The 18,253-nt window shown below is 35.1% G+C and overlaps 2 protein-coding genes across 3 annotated transcripts in view; one reads left to right on the top strand and one right to left on the bottom strand.

Moving 5' to 3' along the window:
• Positions 1–18,253, top strand: part of LOC129762175 (mitochondrial cardiolipin hydrolase-like) — a 332,776-nt gene that overhangs the window by 156,497 nt on the left and 158,026 nt on the right. Inside the window, exon 3 of one of the 2 annotated variants that reach the window (XR_008740563.1) lies at positions 11,945–11,996. The exons of the other annotated variant lie outside the window; for it this stretch is intronic. The gene's annotated coding sequence lies outside the window, so the exon portion shown is untranslated. The remainder of the gene's footprint in view (positions 1–11,944; positions 11,997–18,253) is intronic. 2 annotated transcript variants of the gene reach the window in all.
• Positions 13,871–15,397, bottom strand: LOC129761686 (elastin-like). The gene has a single exon (XM_055759420.1). It carries the CDS (start codon positions 15,395–15,397, stop codon positions 13,871–13,873), a length of 1,527 nt encoding a protein of 508 aa, XP_055615395.1.

The raw sequence follows: 18,253 nt of genomic DNA, 5'->3' as shown, positions 1-18,253 counted from the left end.
ATTGTCCAATTTCAAACGCGTATTGCTCAGTCATTTCATGATGGATTGATGAAATTTTTGCGTCAATCGATTTCGGCACTCCATAACAATTTTTTATATTGAATAAAATAACATATATCATGAAACAAACTATCGAAAAATTGAAAAATCTCAACCCCTGTCCTAACGGAAGTACCCACATCTGATTGGTCGAAATTGACGACACATGCGACGGTTCCCTAACAGAGACATCAAAACCAAGCTGCCTGGGGGAAATCGACATTGCAAACACATAAAAGTAGAGGGAGCTTTTGTTCCCACCGAAATGTGTTCCCTAACAGAGACATCAAATTCAAGGTGCCTGGGGAAAATCGGCATGCAAGTTGGGGGCATTTTTTATATTGCAAATGAGGTGAGTGACACGATTAATAGTAGCAAATAAAATTTAAATCCTTTTCAATTACGTTACACTGTGGTGGGATATTCTGATAAGAAAAAATTAACATATCATTAAAAACTGTCATAATAAGTTCCTGAATTTTGAATTTAATTCAGGCAGACCATTTTTGAAGTTTTAAATAATTATAGACGATTTAAGAGCAGGTGATAAGTGATTCCAATATATAACACCTCTCACTAACATCGATTGCCCATAGTAAACAAATTAATGTTGTGGAATTAAAACACTTATGGTTCTCATGTTTCTCATAAACTGAAGTTGTTCAAATAAGTACTGTAGCACGCAACTTTTAACAATTTTGAAAAAGTTTATGCATGTACGATACACGTAAAATTGAAACTACATCATAATAAAGTGCTATGTAGGTGTGGAACACTGGAATATCTCGATAAATTGTAGACATATCTTACTCATGAATTCAAAGCAACCCTTAGTCTGTTGAGTGCGGTCGTAAAAGCATTAGTGTAAATGAAATCTCCGTACAACAAATGAGGAAGAATCAACGACTTGAATAATTTTATTTTCGTGGGTGTTTCCAAATGCCGAGTCTCAAACGTTTTAAGGCGCCGTAGATCTTACCACATTGAGAATTGATGAAAACATCCCATGACAAATTAGATGTTAATATAACACCCAGATTATAAAGTTTATCGACAAATTCAACAACTTGTCCATAAAAAATTTTTGGAAGGTGTGAGGTGTAGTTTTCCAAACAAAAAGGCCTTTCTCAGGGCCACCAAATCATTGTCAAAGAGTTTAATTTTTCAAACATATCCAAAATGAACAGATAGCCTAACGGAATCCTACGTCAAATATGCGGTCGTGTCTCAGACACAACCCTCCTGTGACATTTTTTTCATTTCTCTGATTTTTTGATTTTTTTGTCTAGTTTTTTAAAATATTTGTATATTGTTGCATTTTTTTCATTTTTATAGAAAATGTTGATAATTGGTATTGTATTTTTCCTCGGTTTTTTGGTTTTCTAATTTTCCTAATTGTTTTCATTTCTTTTATTTAAATTTTTTTCCAAATGTTCTATATTTTTAAACATGTCCTTTATTTGTTTCATTTTTTCTCATTTTTTATTCATTTCGTTACTCCAGACCCAGGTCCCTAATCTTTGAATTCAAGTTACAGAGAGTATATTTCGGATATAATGTTCCACATGCAGAATTTGGAATTCTAGTAATGATGAAAGAATGAGATTCCACATAATCGAGCGAAACCCTTCTGAATGAAAATTAATTTGAAAAGGCAAAACAAATTCGAAACAGAAGACCGACATATCAAATTGAAACCAATGAGCTTAAAATATTACACTTATGAATAAAATTGGATTCTAATCGCATAGATCTAGTCTAGTCGAATAGGAATGTTGAACGAAGATTGGCATGTTAAATTTGAAAAATAAAACAAATCAAAACTTAAGAAAAACACCTCCTAAATTTTGGATATGTTATGTAAAAAGTCTCAGCTTTCAAGAAAAAACATTTAAAAAATTATATCACCGTCTATCTTCAACCATATAGAACCTATAAAAAACAAATACAATCAATAAGATGAAAGAATTAGATTACACATTCAGTTCCCACGTTAAAATTTTTGATCTTGGATAGACTGGATAGACTCTACACTTCGTAGTTGCGTTGTACTTTTTATCATTTTATAAATCGGAATATTGATTTAGCCTCTATACACCTCGCTACCGATCAGGAAGTTGCTTTAAAGATTACAGATCATGACTCTAGTTGAAGCTACGGTTTGATGGACCCCATACCCACTTACCGTGAAACACTGCATCGAATGCGAATTGATTGATAACATCTATGGACTCACGGACAGTCATTAGTGCTGTCTTTCTGGAAGTTAAGAAAGCCTTGAGAAGTTTCAAAATTGTCGAAAAGTGTTTACACAATGAATAATTTTCCCTGAAAATATAATTCATCTTCACAGACAACAGTATTGCTGAATCTAAGACCCCGTACTTATTAGATTCAGCATCGACGTCGTCTGTCGACTGTCGATTGGTGAATGTTCTGTCAAAGTGATGACATTTCGTTCAGTTGAAGTCGAATGAGAACCCAACACAAAACACATTCGAGAATTGTGTACACATAGAAATGATTGTGGTTTAATGAATTTGTTGTGATAATCATGGTTTATTACACCACTTTTCGATACTACCATGGCTAAGTTGTTGCCCTCAGACACGCTTTCTTCCCTTCTCTTCGAAACAATCGTTTGCAGGTTTTCTAATGTATTATCACTGTATCGTACGTCATGTACCATAAGAACGTGCTTTACCATGTCCTAAACCTAAAAATTCTCTACGTGCAAAAATAGCACTGCGATAACCAAAACAAACAGATCACGCAATGCAGGGCTATAAAAGCCCAATTCTCCTGGTCAGCACAGCTCAGTGGTCAGTAGTGAAAGTGTTCTGATTCAGGATGGGTCCATTCAAAGTACTGCTCGCGTTCGCCCTCGTGATTGCGACTTCCAAAGCGGCACCCTTCGACTATAACGAAGTCCTGAACTGCTACCGTCAGCAGTGCCAGCCCGGACAGGACCCGGCGCAGTGCAAACAATGCTGCGAAAATCTCGTGCAGCACTTCTTCAAAGACGTGGACACCATCCGGGCTAAATGCAACGGGGATTGTAACGCTGGCATTCCGGGAAGCGCTTGTGGATGCGGAAGCAGCGCTGGCCCCGCCATCGCACCTATTGCACTTGCGGCGATGGATCCCTTGACTTTAATTTCGCAGATAACGTCAACGTTGCAGTCCGGTGGATCGCCGACGAATTTGATAGCATCTCTAATTAATGCTATACTCGCCCTATTGGGAACGGGCAGCCCTATTACCAATTTGATTGAACCGCTCACGAGCGCCATCGATTTACTGAAAGGATTGCCCATTGCCGGCAGCATAATGCCATCAATCAACATTCTGACACAACTTCTATCCATTATCTCCGGAGGGTCTGGCGTTGCCCTGATTCTACCGCTGCTTACTTTGCTCACAAGTCTCATGTCATCTCTACCTATCATCGGTTAAAAATCACATCCCCGAACGAATCGAACCATGGGACACCGAATTATGTAAACAACAAAAGTAACCAGAATCAGGTTAATCTGTAATTCCATGTTGAAACAAAAAACCACAGAAAAAAAACATCCGATTATGGTCAAGTCTTGTGTGTTATTATTTCGCATCGAATATGTCAGATCCGTCCTTTTTTCGTCTTCCTCTTAACCGGTCGAATGATTTTTTAGGATACGATATCATTGACACCATGAGTTCTAGCCATAAGGCTCAGGTGGTACAATATTTCAAGTTACTTTCAAGTTATTGTCAAAAACCGTTATTCCTTTGTTTTGCCATTTCTCTTTATTGGCATTATTTCTTCCATTTTTTTCCCAAAATATATATTTTATTAAGGCACATGTAGCGTTAGCCTGACGGGGCCGGGAGTCCAATATTTTGACAATTTTTGTCTTACAACTATGTGCCCGACACGGGATACTTCCTATTGGGATGCAGCTGACCATTAATCAGCAACGCCCCCCTAGTCTGTACCCCATATCTAGCGTGGTGCGTCTTTCTCGACTCGAGGAATCCAGGATAGAATGGTCACTAGCCGGCGCAATCATCAGCTCGTGTAGAGTTGTCATGAGCGGTACAACCTTTGGCTCTTGTTGAATGATCAGTGGACTGCACAACCTTCGGCCCGTGCATCTGTAAAGAGTGTGTGTATGTATTGCCGCGACTAAAGGGTGTGTCACATCAAATTGCATCACGGAAAAAACGCTGTAGAAATTTAATTTTTAGGAATTATATCTTCAGCTTCAGCTTATAATCAGATAAGAGTGTATAGATCACGTTGGCCATGCTTCACTGTCAATTTTTCGTAAATTTGGAAAAATGTCGTCGAACGAAAAAGAGCGTCGTGAATTAATCCTGTGCACTCATTTCGAGAATCCAGAGTTGTCACATCGGGACATCGGTAAGATGCTGGGAATCGTCCAATCCACGGTCAGCAGAGTACTAAAACGATACTTCGAGAACCTAACCATCGACCGGAAGGTGAAGAACGGCAAAAATGGATGCTCCGTCAGTGAAAAAGATCACAAGCGCGTAGTTAAGCAGTTTAGACGTGATCCGAGAAGTTCGGTCCGGGATGTCGCCAATAAGCTGAATTTGTCAAGTTCATTCGTCCAGCGGACCAAGCAGCGGGAGGGCCTGCGTACATACAAGGTTAAGAAGGCTCCTAACCGCGACGAAAGGCAAAACATGGTGGGGAAGACGCGAGCCCGGAAGCTGTACACCGAAATGCTGACGAAGTCGCATTGCCTGGTAATGGACGACGAAACCTACGTCAAAGCGGACTTTCGTCAACTGCCGGGCATGTTGTTCTTCTCCGCAGAGGACAATTTCAGCGTTCCGGAGGAGATTCGCAAGCAGAAACTATCCAAGTTTGCCAAAAAGTACATGGTGTGGCAAGCGATCTGCTCTTGCGGAAAGCGGAGCGCCCCCTTCGTGATGACCGGCACGGTAAACGGGCAGGTTTACCTTAAGAAGTGCCTACAGAAGCGCTTACTACCACTATTGAAGCAGCACGAGGGCCCGACCATCTTCTGGCCGGATCTCGCTTCGTGCCACTATTCAAAGGACGTGTTGGAGTGGTACGAAGCCAAGGGGTCACCTTCGTGCCAAAGGAAATGAACCCGCCCAAAGCGCCGGAGCTTCGCCCAATAGAGAAATATTGGGCGATTATGAAGCAGGCCCTCCGGAAGAACCCAAAAGTTGTCAAATCGGAGGCGGACTTCAAGAGAAAATGAATTTCTGTTCAAAAAAAATTACAACCTGACGTTGTACAGAACCTTATGGACGGGGTAAAGAGGAAGGTGCGAGCATACGGGCTTGGGATCGAAGTATGAATAAAAAGAAAATGCCAAAAGTTGTTTAATAGTTTTTATTTTACTGTCTAAAATTTTCAAAAGGATCGGTCTACTGGGCGAATTTCTACAGCGTTTTTTCCGTGATGCAATGTGATGTGACACACCCTTTAAGTAAAAGTTTATCGATCGGATAGGAGGGATATGAAACGGGGACACAACGAAGGAAACATCATTAAACGTTGACATCAGCGTTTCTGAGGAACAGGTATAGATGAAGCAGAAGATCAGGATCCCGGCTACCTAAGATATCCCGGACGGGGTTATCCGATTGTCTGCCTTGTGCTCTCAATGTTCCACGTCAACTTTCGGAGACGATCTAATTTTCACTTCTTCATAAGACCAGACCCTGAGTGCTGTTAAGCCAGGCCGAGTGTCATTGAACGAAAGAAGTCATCATCCGGTAGGTAATACCTGTATGATACAGCAGGCTGAATAAGACGCCCCAATTAGATTAATTTCCAAATATGTTTGACCACTTTCCAAACGAGAAGGTGAGCATTCCTATTTTAAATTTTTATTAAAAAAAAACTCTAATTTGTTTTCGTTTTTTTTAATTTTTGTTTGTTTTGTATTCTGTGTAGTTTTTTTTTGCATTTTTCAATTTTGTTGTTCAGGAAGAATTGATGTTTTTATTCTGTTAATTTTCTAAATTTTACTGATTTTTCGGATTTTTTCCAATTTTTTTTCCAACTTAACTTTTTTAATCTTTTAATTTGGAATTTTTCTCATTTCTCTTAATTTTTTTAATTTTCACCCCTTTCGAAACTTCAAACTATCACTCAGCACTAGACAATTCAGCTGAAAAACCTCTATTTTTTCCCATTTCCCATTCTTCATTCTTCATTTCTGGTGTGTAGTTTATAAATTCAAATATTCCTAATTTTCCTTTTTTTCAATTATTTTTTTTTGTTTAATTGTTTCCTAATACTTCTGAACTTCTTCTTCTGCTTCTGCTTCTTCTTCTGCTTCTGCTTCTTCTTCTGCTTCTGCTTCTTCTTCTGCTTATGTTTCATCTTCTGCTTTTGCTTCTTCTTCTTCTTCTTCTTAATTGGCACTCACGTTCCTAGAGGAACTTCGCCGTCTCAACGTAGTATTACTTGCGTCATTTTTATTAGTACTTAGTTGAGATTTCTATGCTAAATAACACGCCTTGAATGCATTCTGAGTGACAAGCTATAGAATACGCGTTACCACTGCACAAATCGGAGGGAATTTCTTTGACGAAATATTTCCCCGACCAGAATGGGAATCGAACCCGAACCCCCGGCATGTTAGGTGTGACGCTAACCACTCGGCCACGGGAGCACATACTTCTGAACTTAATTTTTCTAATCTCTCAATATTTTAAATTTTTTATTTTGTTCATATAGAGGGAAAACAATTTTAGGTTTTTTGTCAAATTTCCAATTGAATTTTTTTTTGCAAATTCTCAATATATTTTATACTGTTCATTTTTGTATTTTTTTGTATTTTTTGTAATTTTTGTGATTTTTCTGAATGTTCTTTCTTTTTTTTGTATCTCATTTTTGCCCATAGCTCACTCGTTCCATTCAATTAGCATTGGACACTAACAATTGGTTAGGAAACTACTGTGAAGTCGCTTTATTGTCGCTCATTCCTCATTTCTAGTATCTAGTTTAAAATTCTCGTAGTTTTTGACGTAGGATTACGTCTTCCGGGAAAACATTGGGGTACAAATTGAAAATCGAAAATCGAGCACATCGTGAAAATTGTCCAATTTCAAACGCTTATTGCTCAGTCATTTCATGATGGATTGATGAAATTTTTGCGTCAATCGATTTCGGCACTCCATAACAATTTTTTATATTGAATAAAATAATATATGTCATGAAACTAACTATCGAACAATTGAAAAATCTCAACTTCTTCCCTAACGGAAATATCCGCTTCTAATTATTCGAAATTGACGATACATGTGGCGGTTCCCTAACAGAGACATCAAAACCAAGCTGCCTGAGGGAAATCGACATTGCAAATACATGAAAGTAGGGGGAGCTTTTATTCCCACCGAAATGTGCTTCATAACAGATACGTCAAAACCAAGGTGTCCGAGAGAAATTGACATTGCAAATATATGCAATAAATTTAAATTTGGAACTTTAATGTGGTTTGCTTGTTTGGTTGTAAAATTGTATATGGTAGCAGTTGTGTTAAAAACGATTCGATATATGAAACGATTTATTTCAATTTTCATAAATGGAAACCAATGTGTGTTCCCGCTCGAGAACGGGACGTTTGGTTAAGCTGTCTGTTTTGTTGTGCTCAGTTTCACCCAAGGAAAGTTCATGCGGCGAGAAAAAATTGGGAAAGTGAAGAAATATTGGAAAAAGTGATTTCTCATATGCTCTACATATAGTATTAGGCAATTAAAATTCGCATTGGGTTTCATAAATATTCAGAAAGTAAAGATTTTAAAACAAAATTACCTTTTCCATTTCAAATATGTTTTCTCTATATTAAAGTAACATGTTTTTACTGATGAGAAAATTTGGTAATTGTGTTCGTTATTGATAATTATCTTATTTTACATTGGTGGGTTTTTTTTTTATTTCATCCATACATAACACAGGAGGCATCTCGTCTAGGGTCGCAGACGGCGGTTTTCAACATATCTCATTCCATTTCGGCATCTCCTATCTGATACGCACCACCCTACGACTGTTTACCATACTTCTGTCATCATCATCAAATCATCATCAAAAAGTTTAACGATGTTCAAACAAAATCCAAAATCAAGAGATAGCCTAACGGAATCCTACGTCAACTATGCGGTCGTGTCTCGGACACAACCCTCCTGTGACTTTTTTATTAAAAAAAATGTTTTCTTATTTTTTGTAATAATTGTAATTTTTCTTCGACTATATCTACATTATTTTTATATTATGTTCCATTTTTTCAAATTTTCCATTCCTTTCTGATTTAACATTTTTTTCAAATTTACTAATGCATTTTTCATGTTGCTAACTCTTTTGATTATCAAAAAGTTCTAGGTTTTCGATTTTGAATTCTTCTGTTTTTTTTTTTGGTTTTCTGATTTTTCAGAAGTTATTTTCTTAATTTTTTTTCAGTTTTCTAATTATTGCTAACTGTTGAAAAACTATCATTTGAAATGTTTCACATTTTTTCTCATTTCTTACACCTAATTTCTAGTGTCTTGTTTCAAAATTTCATATTTCCGTAATTTTTTGAAATTTATTTTATTTGTACATTTGACATTTTTCAATTTTTTCCTTTTTTTTTGTAATTTTGCTTATTATTTCCATTTGCTCTAATTTTAACATTTTTTCATTTTTTTCTTATTCACTATTCTTGCTAATTGACCATTTTTGCTTGAATTTCCAATGCATTTTTTAAAATTTCAAAAATTTTGTTTTTATTCTTTCTAGTTCTTTCATTGATTTGTATTTGTATTATATTTAAACAGTTTTTCTTATTTTGAAAACAAAAAATAAAATTTATCTATTTTTCAGAATTATCGATATTTTTGTTTTTCTTTTTTTTTTTTATTCTTATTTTTTCCAAATTGTTAAGATTTTTTCGATTTTTCAATTTATTGTATTTGTAAAATATTGAGTTGTAAAATATATTTTTCCAATTTCTTTAATTTTTACTTATGTCTCTATGTTTTCTTTTTCTCAATTTTTTCGAATTCTCGAATAATTTTTATGATCTTTGAATTACTTCATTGAAAATAATAGATAAAAATTTTCGAATAATTTTTATGATCTTTGATTTACTTCATTGTACAGTTAATTATATTCAAAAAAAGGAAAAACCGTGAATCAGATTTTTTGCGAAAAACAAAAATTACATAAAACTGGCCGTAGTCGTATAATTTACTCATTTAATGAACAATGAATAGACTACGAATAAATTATGAATGAATATTTTTTTCCAATTTTTCATGTTTTATGTTTTATGTTTTTAATTATATTTTTCAGTGTTTCTAAATTTCCTTTCTTTATTTTATTTTTTTTAATTACAAAAATGCAAAAATTAGTGAAATCAGAAAAATAGAAGAATTCTAATAGCTGGAATAAATAAAAAATGCTAAAATAACGAAAATTCACAAAAATATACAGAATTAGTCGTAGTTAATTTGTTATTTTAATATAAAGGGAACAGAAAATGAATGAAATATGAAATAAATATAAGAATAAAAATTTCATATATTTACAAATTTTGTCTAAATTCTAATTTAAAAATAATAATTTTCGTAATGTTTTTCAGTTCTTTTTTTTCTGCAGGTTTTTAAATTCTAGTTAAAAAAAAATCTCATGTTGTTTTATTTTTCCAGTTTTTCGTAAATTTTTATATTTTTGTTGAAAATTATTATTTATATTATTATTATATATTATTGCTTGTTCTCCTAGTTCGTTTTTTTTTCAACTATTTCAGTTTTTCCTATTTAAAGAAAAAAATTCTGATTTATTTCAATTACAAAAAAAAACACGAAAAATAGAGGAATTAAAAACATTAGACAAACAGAAAAAAAAACTTCAACAGTTAAAAGAAAAATCAAAAATTATGAAAATTAAGAAAAAAACATACAAAACAAGTCGTAGCTAATGTTTTATCTCAATTTCAAGAGAATAGATAATGAATTAAAAAGAAATGAATGAGGACGGATATATATATTTTTTTTAAATATTTGAGGGGCTCTCTTAGCTTTAAACTGGCTCTACTTCAAAAAGAACGCTATGTATGACGATTCCGTTAGAAAGATAAGAATATTTAATATAGGATGCTAACAATATTTTGGAAACTCAAAAGTTAGTGGCTTTTGTTATTCTTAATTTTCTCACAAAAATGCATGATCAAGTTCATTGATGAACCTTCAATTAGAATAATCAGAAAACCACGATTTTACTCCACCGGTCGCCGTACATCTTAATATTCAATATTTTCCTAAAATAAGTCATCTAACATCTTTTCAACTGTTTATAATCGAGTCAAAAATTGCATATAATCAGCTTCGACTAGTATTTCTATACTTTTTTTTTATTTTCTCTAATTTTTAATTTTTTTCCAAATATCTGTAATTATTCTGACTTTTCTAGTTTTTCTAACCTATATATATTTTTTCTAATTTTCTTTTTCTTGTTGTAATTTTCCATCTTTTATTTTTTTCAGATCTTTTTAATTTTAGATGTTCATATTTTCATAATTCTTTCTTTCAATTATTTTTTCATCTTCCATTTTTTGTGGAGGCGATCTGGCGTAGTGGTAACATCCATGCCTCCCACGCTAAAGGTCACGAGTTCAATTCTCACTCCCGACATTCTTCCAAAAATGGAAGTAAAAAGTGACGAACCAGCCAAATGAGTTGAAAGTCACTATAATACAGATAAAAAAAATCTTCCATTTTTGCACTTTTTATAGTTTTTATAAATTTTCTGGTTGGTTTATTTTTTTGGAGTTTTTTATTTTTCCCATCTTTCGAATTTTCATTTCGGTTTTTTTTTTCGAATTCTCATTTTTTTCTAATTTTGTAAAATTTACATATTGGTGTAGTTTTTCAATTTCTCTTCAATTCCTCAATTTCTATACTTTGTTGATTTGTTTAAATTTTTGTAATTTTTCTGTTTTTTCTAATTCTAGGTTTTTATAATTCATCTTTCTCATATCCTCAAATTTTTTTTTTGTTGTTGTAATTTTTGTTTCTTTCTAAATTCTAATTTAAAGTTAATATTGTATTGTTTTATATTTTGATTTATTTTTTTTTCACATATTGTTCTATTTTTCCGGTTTTTCTTTAATTTTGCTATTTTTGTTAATTTTGAATTTTTCTCATTTTCCTGAATTCTTCTAATTTCACTAATTATTCTAGTTTTTTTTCTATTTCAAAAAAATATCTCCTAGCTCTCTTTTATGATTTCTTTTATATATTTTTTAAACCACAAAAAAAATTAGAGAAATTAGAAAAATATAAACAGTTAGAAAAAAAAATTATTAAAACAACAATAAATCTACAAAACTAGTGGTAGCTTATGTTTTATTTTAATTTCAAAAGAAAAGATTATTAATGAAATAGAAATGAATAAGAAACTTTTTTTTTCAATATTTTTACCTTCTGTTTCTTCTGTTTTTTTTCTTATTGCTTATTGCTCATTTGTAATTTCCCATTTGTTATTCTTAACTCCAAATTCTAATATAAAGCATAGGTTTTTCAATTCTTTTGAGATTTTTGTATTTTTTTTAAATATTTTCGATGTTTGTGTATCTGTTGTTTTCCAGTTTGAAAAAAAATACCATAGCCTAATAGCCTTATATTTAAATTTATATTTGTTTCAAGCGTTTAAAATTTGTCTAATTTGCTATTTATTCTTTTAACATTCTTTGAATTTGTTTATTTCTGTTCAAAGTTTTGAAATTTCACACTTTTTTTATTTCGCTAATATTTTTAAAAATTTCTATCCATCCGATTTTTCATCTATCTTTATTTTTTTGTTTATTCTATTGTTTTCAAACTTTTAAAAATTTCCTAATTTCTCATTTTTTGTTGTTTTTTTTTCATTTTTCAGTGTTGTACAGGGCGGCCTCGATTATATACGATTATATACATATAACCGAATGGTAAACATTTTTTATCTTTCTTTCTTTGAATATAAGAGAACAATTTAATTTTTGATTCATCCTCTTGAAGTCAAGAAACAACTTTTTCATTAAACAATAATTACACGTATCCGAAACCTGGTGATAGGTGATAGAGGATCGTATTTGATGAAAAAACGTGCACTCACTATATAAATCCAATCGCGACAAAGGAGAGCTGTGTAATTTACAATTTATAGAAACATAAACATATGTACATGTACACGATTAAAACCCGGCTCTGTTACAGATAAAATGCAAATGAACCTGATAAATAAATAAATGGGAAAAAAGGAGAGCTGACGACAGACAGCCATCTCCGGGATGGCTTTTTTCATTTTTTTTTTAAATTTTTCTATTTTTTTATTGTTATTGTTAACGATTTTTTTTTCGATTTTCTATCTATTTTGAATTTTGTATTTTTTATTTTTCTAATCTTTTTCAATTTTTCATTTTTCTAATTATTTTAACGGTTTTTATTTATGTTGTATCTCTGAACATATTTTATTCTTATTGTTCAATGTTTTCCTGTTTATATATTTTTTTAATTCTTGTCATCTTAATTAATCTCATCTCTTGTAATCTTGATAATTTTACTTTTTACTTATTTTTCTATTGTATAATTTGTGTATTTTTTTTTTTATTTTCTACTTTTGCAAATTTTTCTAATTTTCATAATATTTATGTTTTTCCATTTTTTTTCTAATTTTTACAATTTTTCGTTTCTCATTTATGATACTATGATTAATGAGGGATGATCGATTAGTTTTTGAGTTTCGGATAAGAATGCTTTACAAACATTTGTACTTCAATTCTTCAATAACTTTAATAATCACACAGCGCACTTCATACATTTTTCACCCGCCGCTCAAAACGTCTCATCCAGCTCCGCAATGGCGGTGAGCATGTCCGTCAGCCCGGTCAGTTTGTGACGCAGTAAATTCAGCGCCCGCAGTGCCACCGTCGGAGATTCAATGCCGTCACTCAGAATGACGATCAGTCGGCGTTCGATCACAATTATTGCGTCGAGCACTGATGGAAGGGGAAGATCGAAGCCACTGTTGGTGAGATCCAACGTGAGACCGAGTGCTGTTCGCAGGTCCCGGATAATATCCGTCAGCGTTGCCAAAGGTATCGCCGAGGGGATCGCGTTCTCCGAGATTACACCCAGTACCAGCTGTGCCAGTTGTCCATTGAGGATCGGTAGTTTGTTCAACTGGGGAATGGGACCGAGTGGGCTGCTTGCGAGGGACTGCGTAGCGGATGTGATATTCGAAAGGATCACTTGCAGTGGTTCGGAGTCGTCTTCGTCCTCCATGGATTGCGATTCCGACGAGCTCGATTGGGATGATTCCGAGTAGTCGAGCTCTTCAACACTGGCGGGGGTTGTGGTAGAGATACCAGGAAGAGTGCTCACTGTTTCATTCTCGATCTCCGGATGGGTTGGAACAAATGGGATGCAGCTGTCGACTGCCGCAAGATACCTACTTACGATCTTTTGATAGGCATCATCGAGTTCCATGGTGGCAACCATGGTAATCAGAGCGGAGATGGATATGACCGTGGGGAGATTCATCACGAGCTCTGCACTGGGAACTGATCCGAATCCCCTTCGAAACGCGCTTCTTATTTAGTTTGTGCGTCTGTTTGGGCGGAAATTTTGATGAAGCAATGTGATGCAACACATGCGGAGAGCTCCGTGAGCACGTTCCAAACAGGGAAGCACAATGACTTCCTGATCTCTTTCTTTTCTCTCAGTTTAAGGAAATGATAAGAGCAGTCGGTGTACATAATTATTTATTCTCTTGAAGTTAGGGTAATATCATATCAGCTATGACTACGACGAATTTGAACTGTTAAATGTATAGACTACTAATGTATGAGAGACCGAGTGGTGTGATACCTGGGATGCCGATTGTATTATTCGTCACAGCGCCCAAAATCGGACCTATCGTATTGTTTAATATTGGGTTAGTAATAACACCTGTAGGAGGGTTGGTCACAATACCGGGCAGGGTTCCCCCTCCAATGGTGTTGTTCACTACACTGCCTACAATGTCACCACCTGGCAGTACTGGCAGTGCTGGTAGTGCTGGCAGGGTATTGTTAAGGACACCAATTGCACCGCCCACGGCACCACCAACATCACCACCAGCGATGCTACCGATGGTGTTGTTCAGAACACTCGTAGCGTTGGTTAAGACTTCGCCAGCTACATTACCACCTGGCAGCGCACCGATAGTGTTGTTCAGCACTCCTGTGGCACCACCAACAACACCGCCAATGGTGTTGTTCACTACCCCTCCTATGTCACCACCTACAACACCCCCGATAGTGTTGTTCAAAATGTTTGTGACGTTGGGTAGGATCGCACCGCCCGGCAATCCCCCTAGGGTGTCGTTCAGAACTCCGGTAATACCACCAACTGTGTTGTTCACAACATCTCCTAGATCACCACCCACAACACCGCCGATAGTGTTGTTCAGCACCCCAGTGGCACCGCCAACAACCCCTCCAATGTCACCACCCACTACACCCCCGATAGTGTTGTTCAAAACGTTCGTGACGTTGGATACGATCGCACCACCCGGCAGTCCCCCTAGGGTGTTGTTCAGAGCTCCGGTTATACCACCAACTGTGTTGTTCACGACGTTGGCCACCGTGGTTAGCAAAATGGGTGCCGCTGTGGTTACTACGGGAAGGCTAGGGGCACTGCCGCCGCCGCCTCCCAAGAGTCCTCCCAGTAGCCCTCCCAGGAGAGTGTTCACAGTGTTCAGCACCGTTGGAACCAACGAGTTCAGCAGATTCAGCACCGAAAGGGGTGAAGTGCCGGACTGCAATGATCGCAGCGCGTTGAATATCAGCGTCAGGGTGTTGATCGCCGACTGTAGGGTCGTTGTGCGCGCCGGTAGTGCACTCAGCTGTCCAATCACGCCCTGTAACGGCGCCGTCAGCTGAGTTACGCTTGCGGCGGGCGTTCCCCCGAGGATCACATTCAAAACTAGGCTGATGACGTTGTTCAGTAGCTGTGAGATGAGGTTCAGGAGGTTGGAAGGTGCACCCCCACCTGCGGCCACCTGTCCGATCTGGGATATCAAGGCCCCCGCTTGGGTTGTAGTCACGGCGAGAGCGCTTGGTGCAATGTTTCCGTCAGAAGTTATGGGAGGGGTGTTACAGTTTTGAAGACACCTGTCACGGATGGCGTCCACGTCTTCGAAGAAGCGTTGCACAAGAAGTTCACAGTTCTGTTTGCACTGGCCTGGTGAACAGAGCGTTTGTCGCTGGAAGCGACCCGAAGACGCACTTGCATCGTAGTCAGGGATGGCTGTACACGTGATTACGAGAGTGAAACCCAGTGATAGTAGAACTTTGCGTCGATCCATTGTTGAGCTGCTGGTGGATGCGGACTGACTGGTTTGATGCAGGGAGCGGTAGCTTTTTATATTCTAAATTGAGAGATATGAGCAGCGACAATTGATTTGAATTTCACGTTCCGGGAAAAAAACTGACTTTCTTTCCATAGTGAGGGCAGAAACATGTAAATTTATGAACTGTTTTATTTATTCAATTCTTTGTTGCCGATTTTTATAATTGCGTCATTATCCAAGACTGTTCACAAGCGTTGTTACCACCTTCAGCAAATCTTGGACCGTACCACCCAATGAGAGGGCCATCGGAACGACAGCGGGTTCACTGGCAGTGCAATTTTGCATACAGTTAGCCCGGATGGTGTCCACGTCTTTGAAGAAATGCTGCACGAGATTTTCGCAGCACTGTTTACACTGACTTGGATCCGGCCCGGGCTTGCACTGCCCTAGGTAGCAGCTGAGGACCTGTTCATAGCTGATAGGGCTCGCCCCAATGATGGTGGCGGTTGACACAATCGCAACAGCAAACGCAAGTATCACTCCCAAAGGACTCATCTTGAATCAGTCGATGAAAACTATTCTGCTGAGTCTGCGAGAACCCGGGATCATTTATACCCGGAATCAATGGTTGGGCGAGATTCGTGTTTTGGTTAGCAGCCGGTCATTCGGCACGTGCGCAAGAAACTAAAAGTATCAGTGGGGCACGTTTCGGAAGAGGTGAAATTCAGCGTGCGTCCACCCACGATGCCATGGAATTCCTTCCAAATTTCCGCCTCATGAGCTTTTTACTTGATAACTATAAGACCCCAGACGAGGGTATATAAAACGACAGTCGAGAGTTCAGATACTCAGTATGATGGAGTGTTCTATTACCGAACATCTTCTTCGGTCGCCAGACGTGTTTCGATCATGTTAGTCATCGCTTTGTTTCGCTTTGTCATCATTTCGTACACTTACACTCTTTTGTTTTTTAATAGGCCAAAAAGCCTATTTATCTGACCGATCCATAGCCGACCATACTGTTTACCAAAAACAGAGGCAACACTCAATCTGAGCATTATCATATCGCTTGACTTAACATTTTATGACCGACTGGTGATCATCACAAATGATCAACGAGAAAAAAGTTCGATAGTTGAGTGGGTCAAGATGATCATACCGATTGGCAACAATGTCAGGCGAAATCGACAAAACAGGCTTCACCTTTGTTCATAATTTTCAACTAAATGATGAGGCTATGGTTGACAAAAAATCAGATTATAATCTTGTAAAACTTTACTGATAATAAAAAAGTAAAAAAAAATAGTTTTGCAATGTTTTAAAATTTTGTATGTTCTCTAATTTTTTTAGAATTTTCATTTACATAGTAATTTAATTTATATAATTTTTATACTTCAGGTATTTTCTTGTACATTTTCTCATTTTTAAACCATTCTAGTTTTTGTAATTTATGTATTTAAAAAAAAATCTGATTTTTTTTTCTTTTTCTTTATTTTTAATTTTGCCAAATTTTTCTGATGATCAAAAAATGAATTTAAACGTAAACGAACAACAAACATACGAAAAAAAAAATAGAAGATTATGGTTGACAAAAAATCAGATTATAATTTTTGTTCTTTTTTTCTCTTTTTTAATAGATTTTTTTCCTAATACAACACAAAGAGAGGTTTTCTAATTTTCTTAAAATTTTGCTTGTACTACTATAAGAGAGAGTACTTGCTTGTACTATAATAATAATAAATTATATTTTTTTTATTTTTTTTTTATTTCCGTGATATTTCATATATCCATTTCCTTATTTATTGTAATATCTCAAACATTTTTTTTGTGATTTTTAAAATGCAATTGCAATTTTCGCTCTATGTCCATTTCGCCTTTGCTCTTTGCTCTTTACCCATTGCTTATTTCTCAAATACTACAAAAAAATGTAAAAATAACGAAAAAATTGAAATGATAAATCTCAATTTCCATTTTTGTAATTATTTTAATTATTGAAATTTTTCCAAGTTTTCTGATTTTCCACTTTTTTGAAATTTTTCTCGTCATTTCATTTTTTTTAAACCATTCTCATTTCTCTAGTTTATATCATCGTTCTAATTGTTATATTGTTGGTCGATTTCTGAAATTTTTCCTAATTTTTTCTTGCATTTTTTCTTCTTTTTCATTAATTTAGAATTTTTTCAAATTTTCCTGAAAAGAGAACGTATAGAACAACAAGAACATACGAGAAGAAATGGAAGATTGCTCATGGTTGGCAAATAATCGGGTTATTACTTTTGTACTTTTTTCTCTATTAAAGGAAATTATGTTGCTAATGAAAAAGAGAAAAGTTTTTTTTTCCAATTTTTGAAGTTTTTTTTTGTTTTTTTACTTTTAAATTTTTTAAATATTTTCATATACATTTATAATTTATAATTCAATAATTCTAGAACTGTTGTCCAAATTTTGTGATTTATCAATTTGTTTTCCCCATCTAACGCAAAGTTTCAAATTTTTGTAATTTGTGCATTTTTATAATGTTTTCTTCGTTTTTTTTAATAATCTTCGCCCTTTTAACTTTTGTCATTTGCTTTTTATTGTTCCATTGTAATGTTTCTAATTAGTCTCATTTTTCTTGTTTCTCTAATATGTCTTATTAATTATTATTACTGTAACTTTTTGATTTTTCTATTTTCAAAATCACTCTAATTTTTCTAAATTCTTTCCTTGTTTAAAAAAAAAATTGTGAATTTTGTTGTTTAGTTTTATTTTTGATTCTTTTTCTAATTTTTATATTTTAGAATTTTTTTTTATTTTTTCCAGTTTTCAAACCATTTTAATGTTTCTAATTACGATTTCAATTTTTGAAATTGAATTGAATTTAAAAAATTT

Source organism: Toxorhynchites rutilus, chromosome 1 (assembly GCF_029784135.1).
Source record: "Toxorhynchites rutilus septentrionalis strain SRP chromosome 1, ASM2978413v1, whole genome shotgun sequence".
Lineage (NCBI taxonomy): Eukaryota > Metazoa > Arthropoda > Insecta > Diptera > Culicidae > Toxorhynchites > Toxorhynchites rutilus.
This window is presented reverse-complemented; position numbering and strand designations above follow the sequence as displayed.

What these genes read in the sequence shown, in the direction of transcription:
- LOC129761686 (XM_055759420.1), bottom strand. Translation starts at nt 15,397, where the DNA reads ATGGATCGACGCAAAGTTCTACTATCACTGGGTTTCACTCTCGTAATC.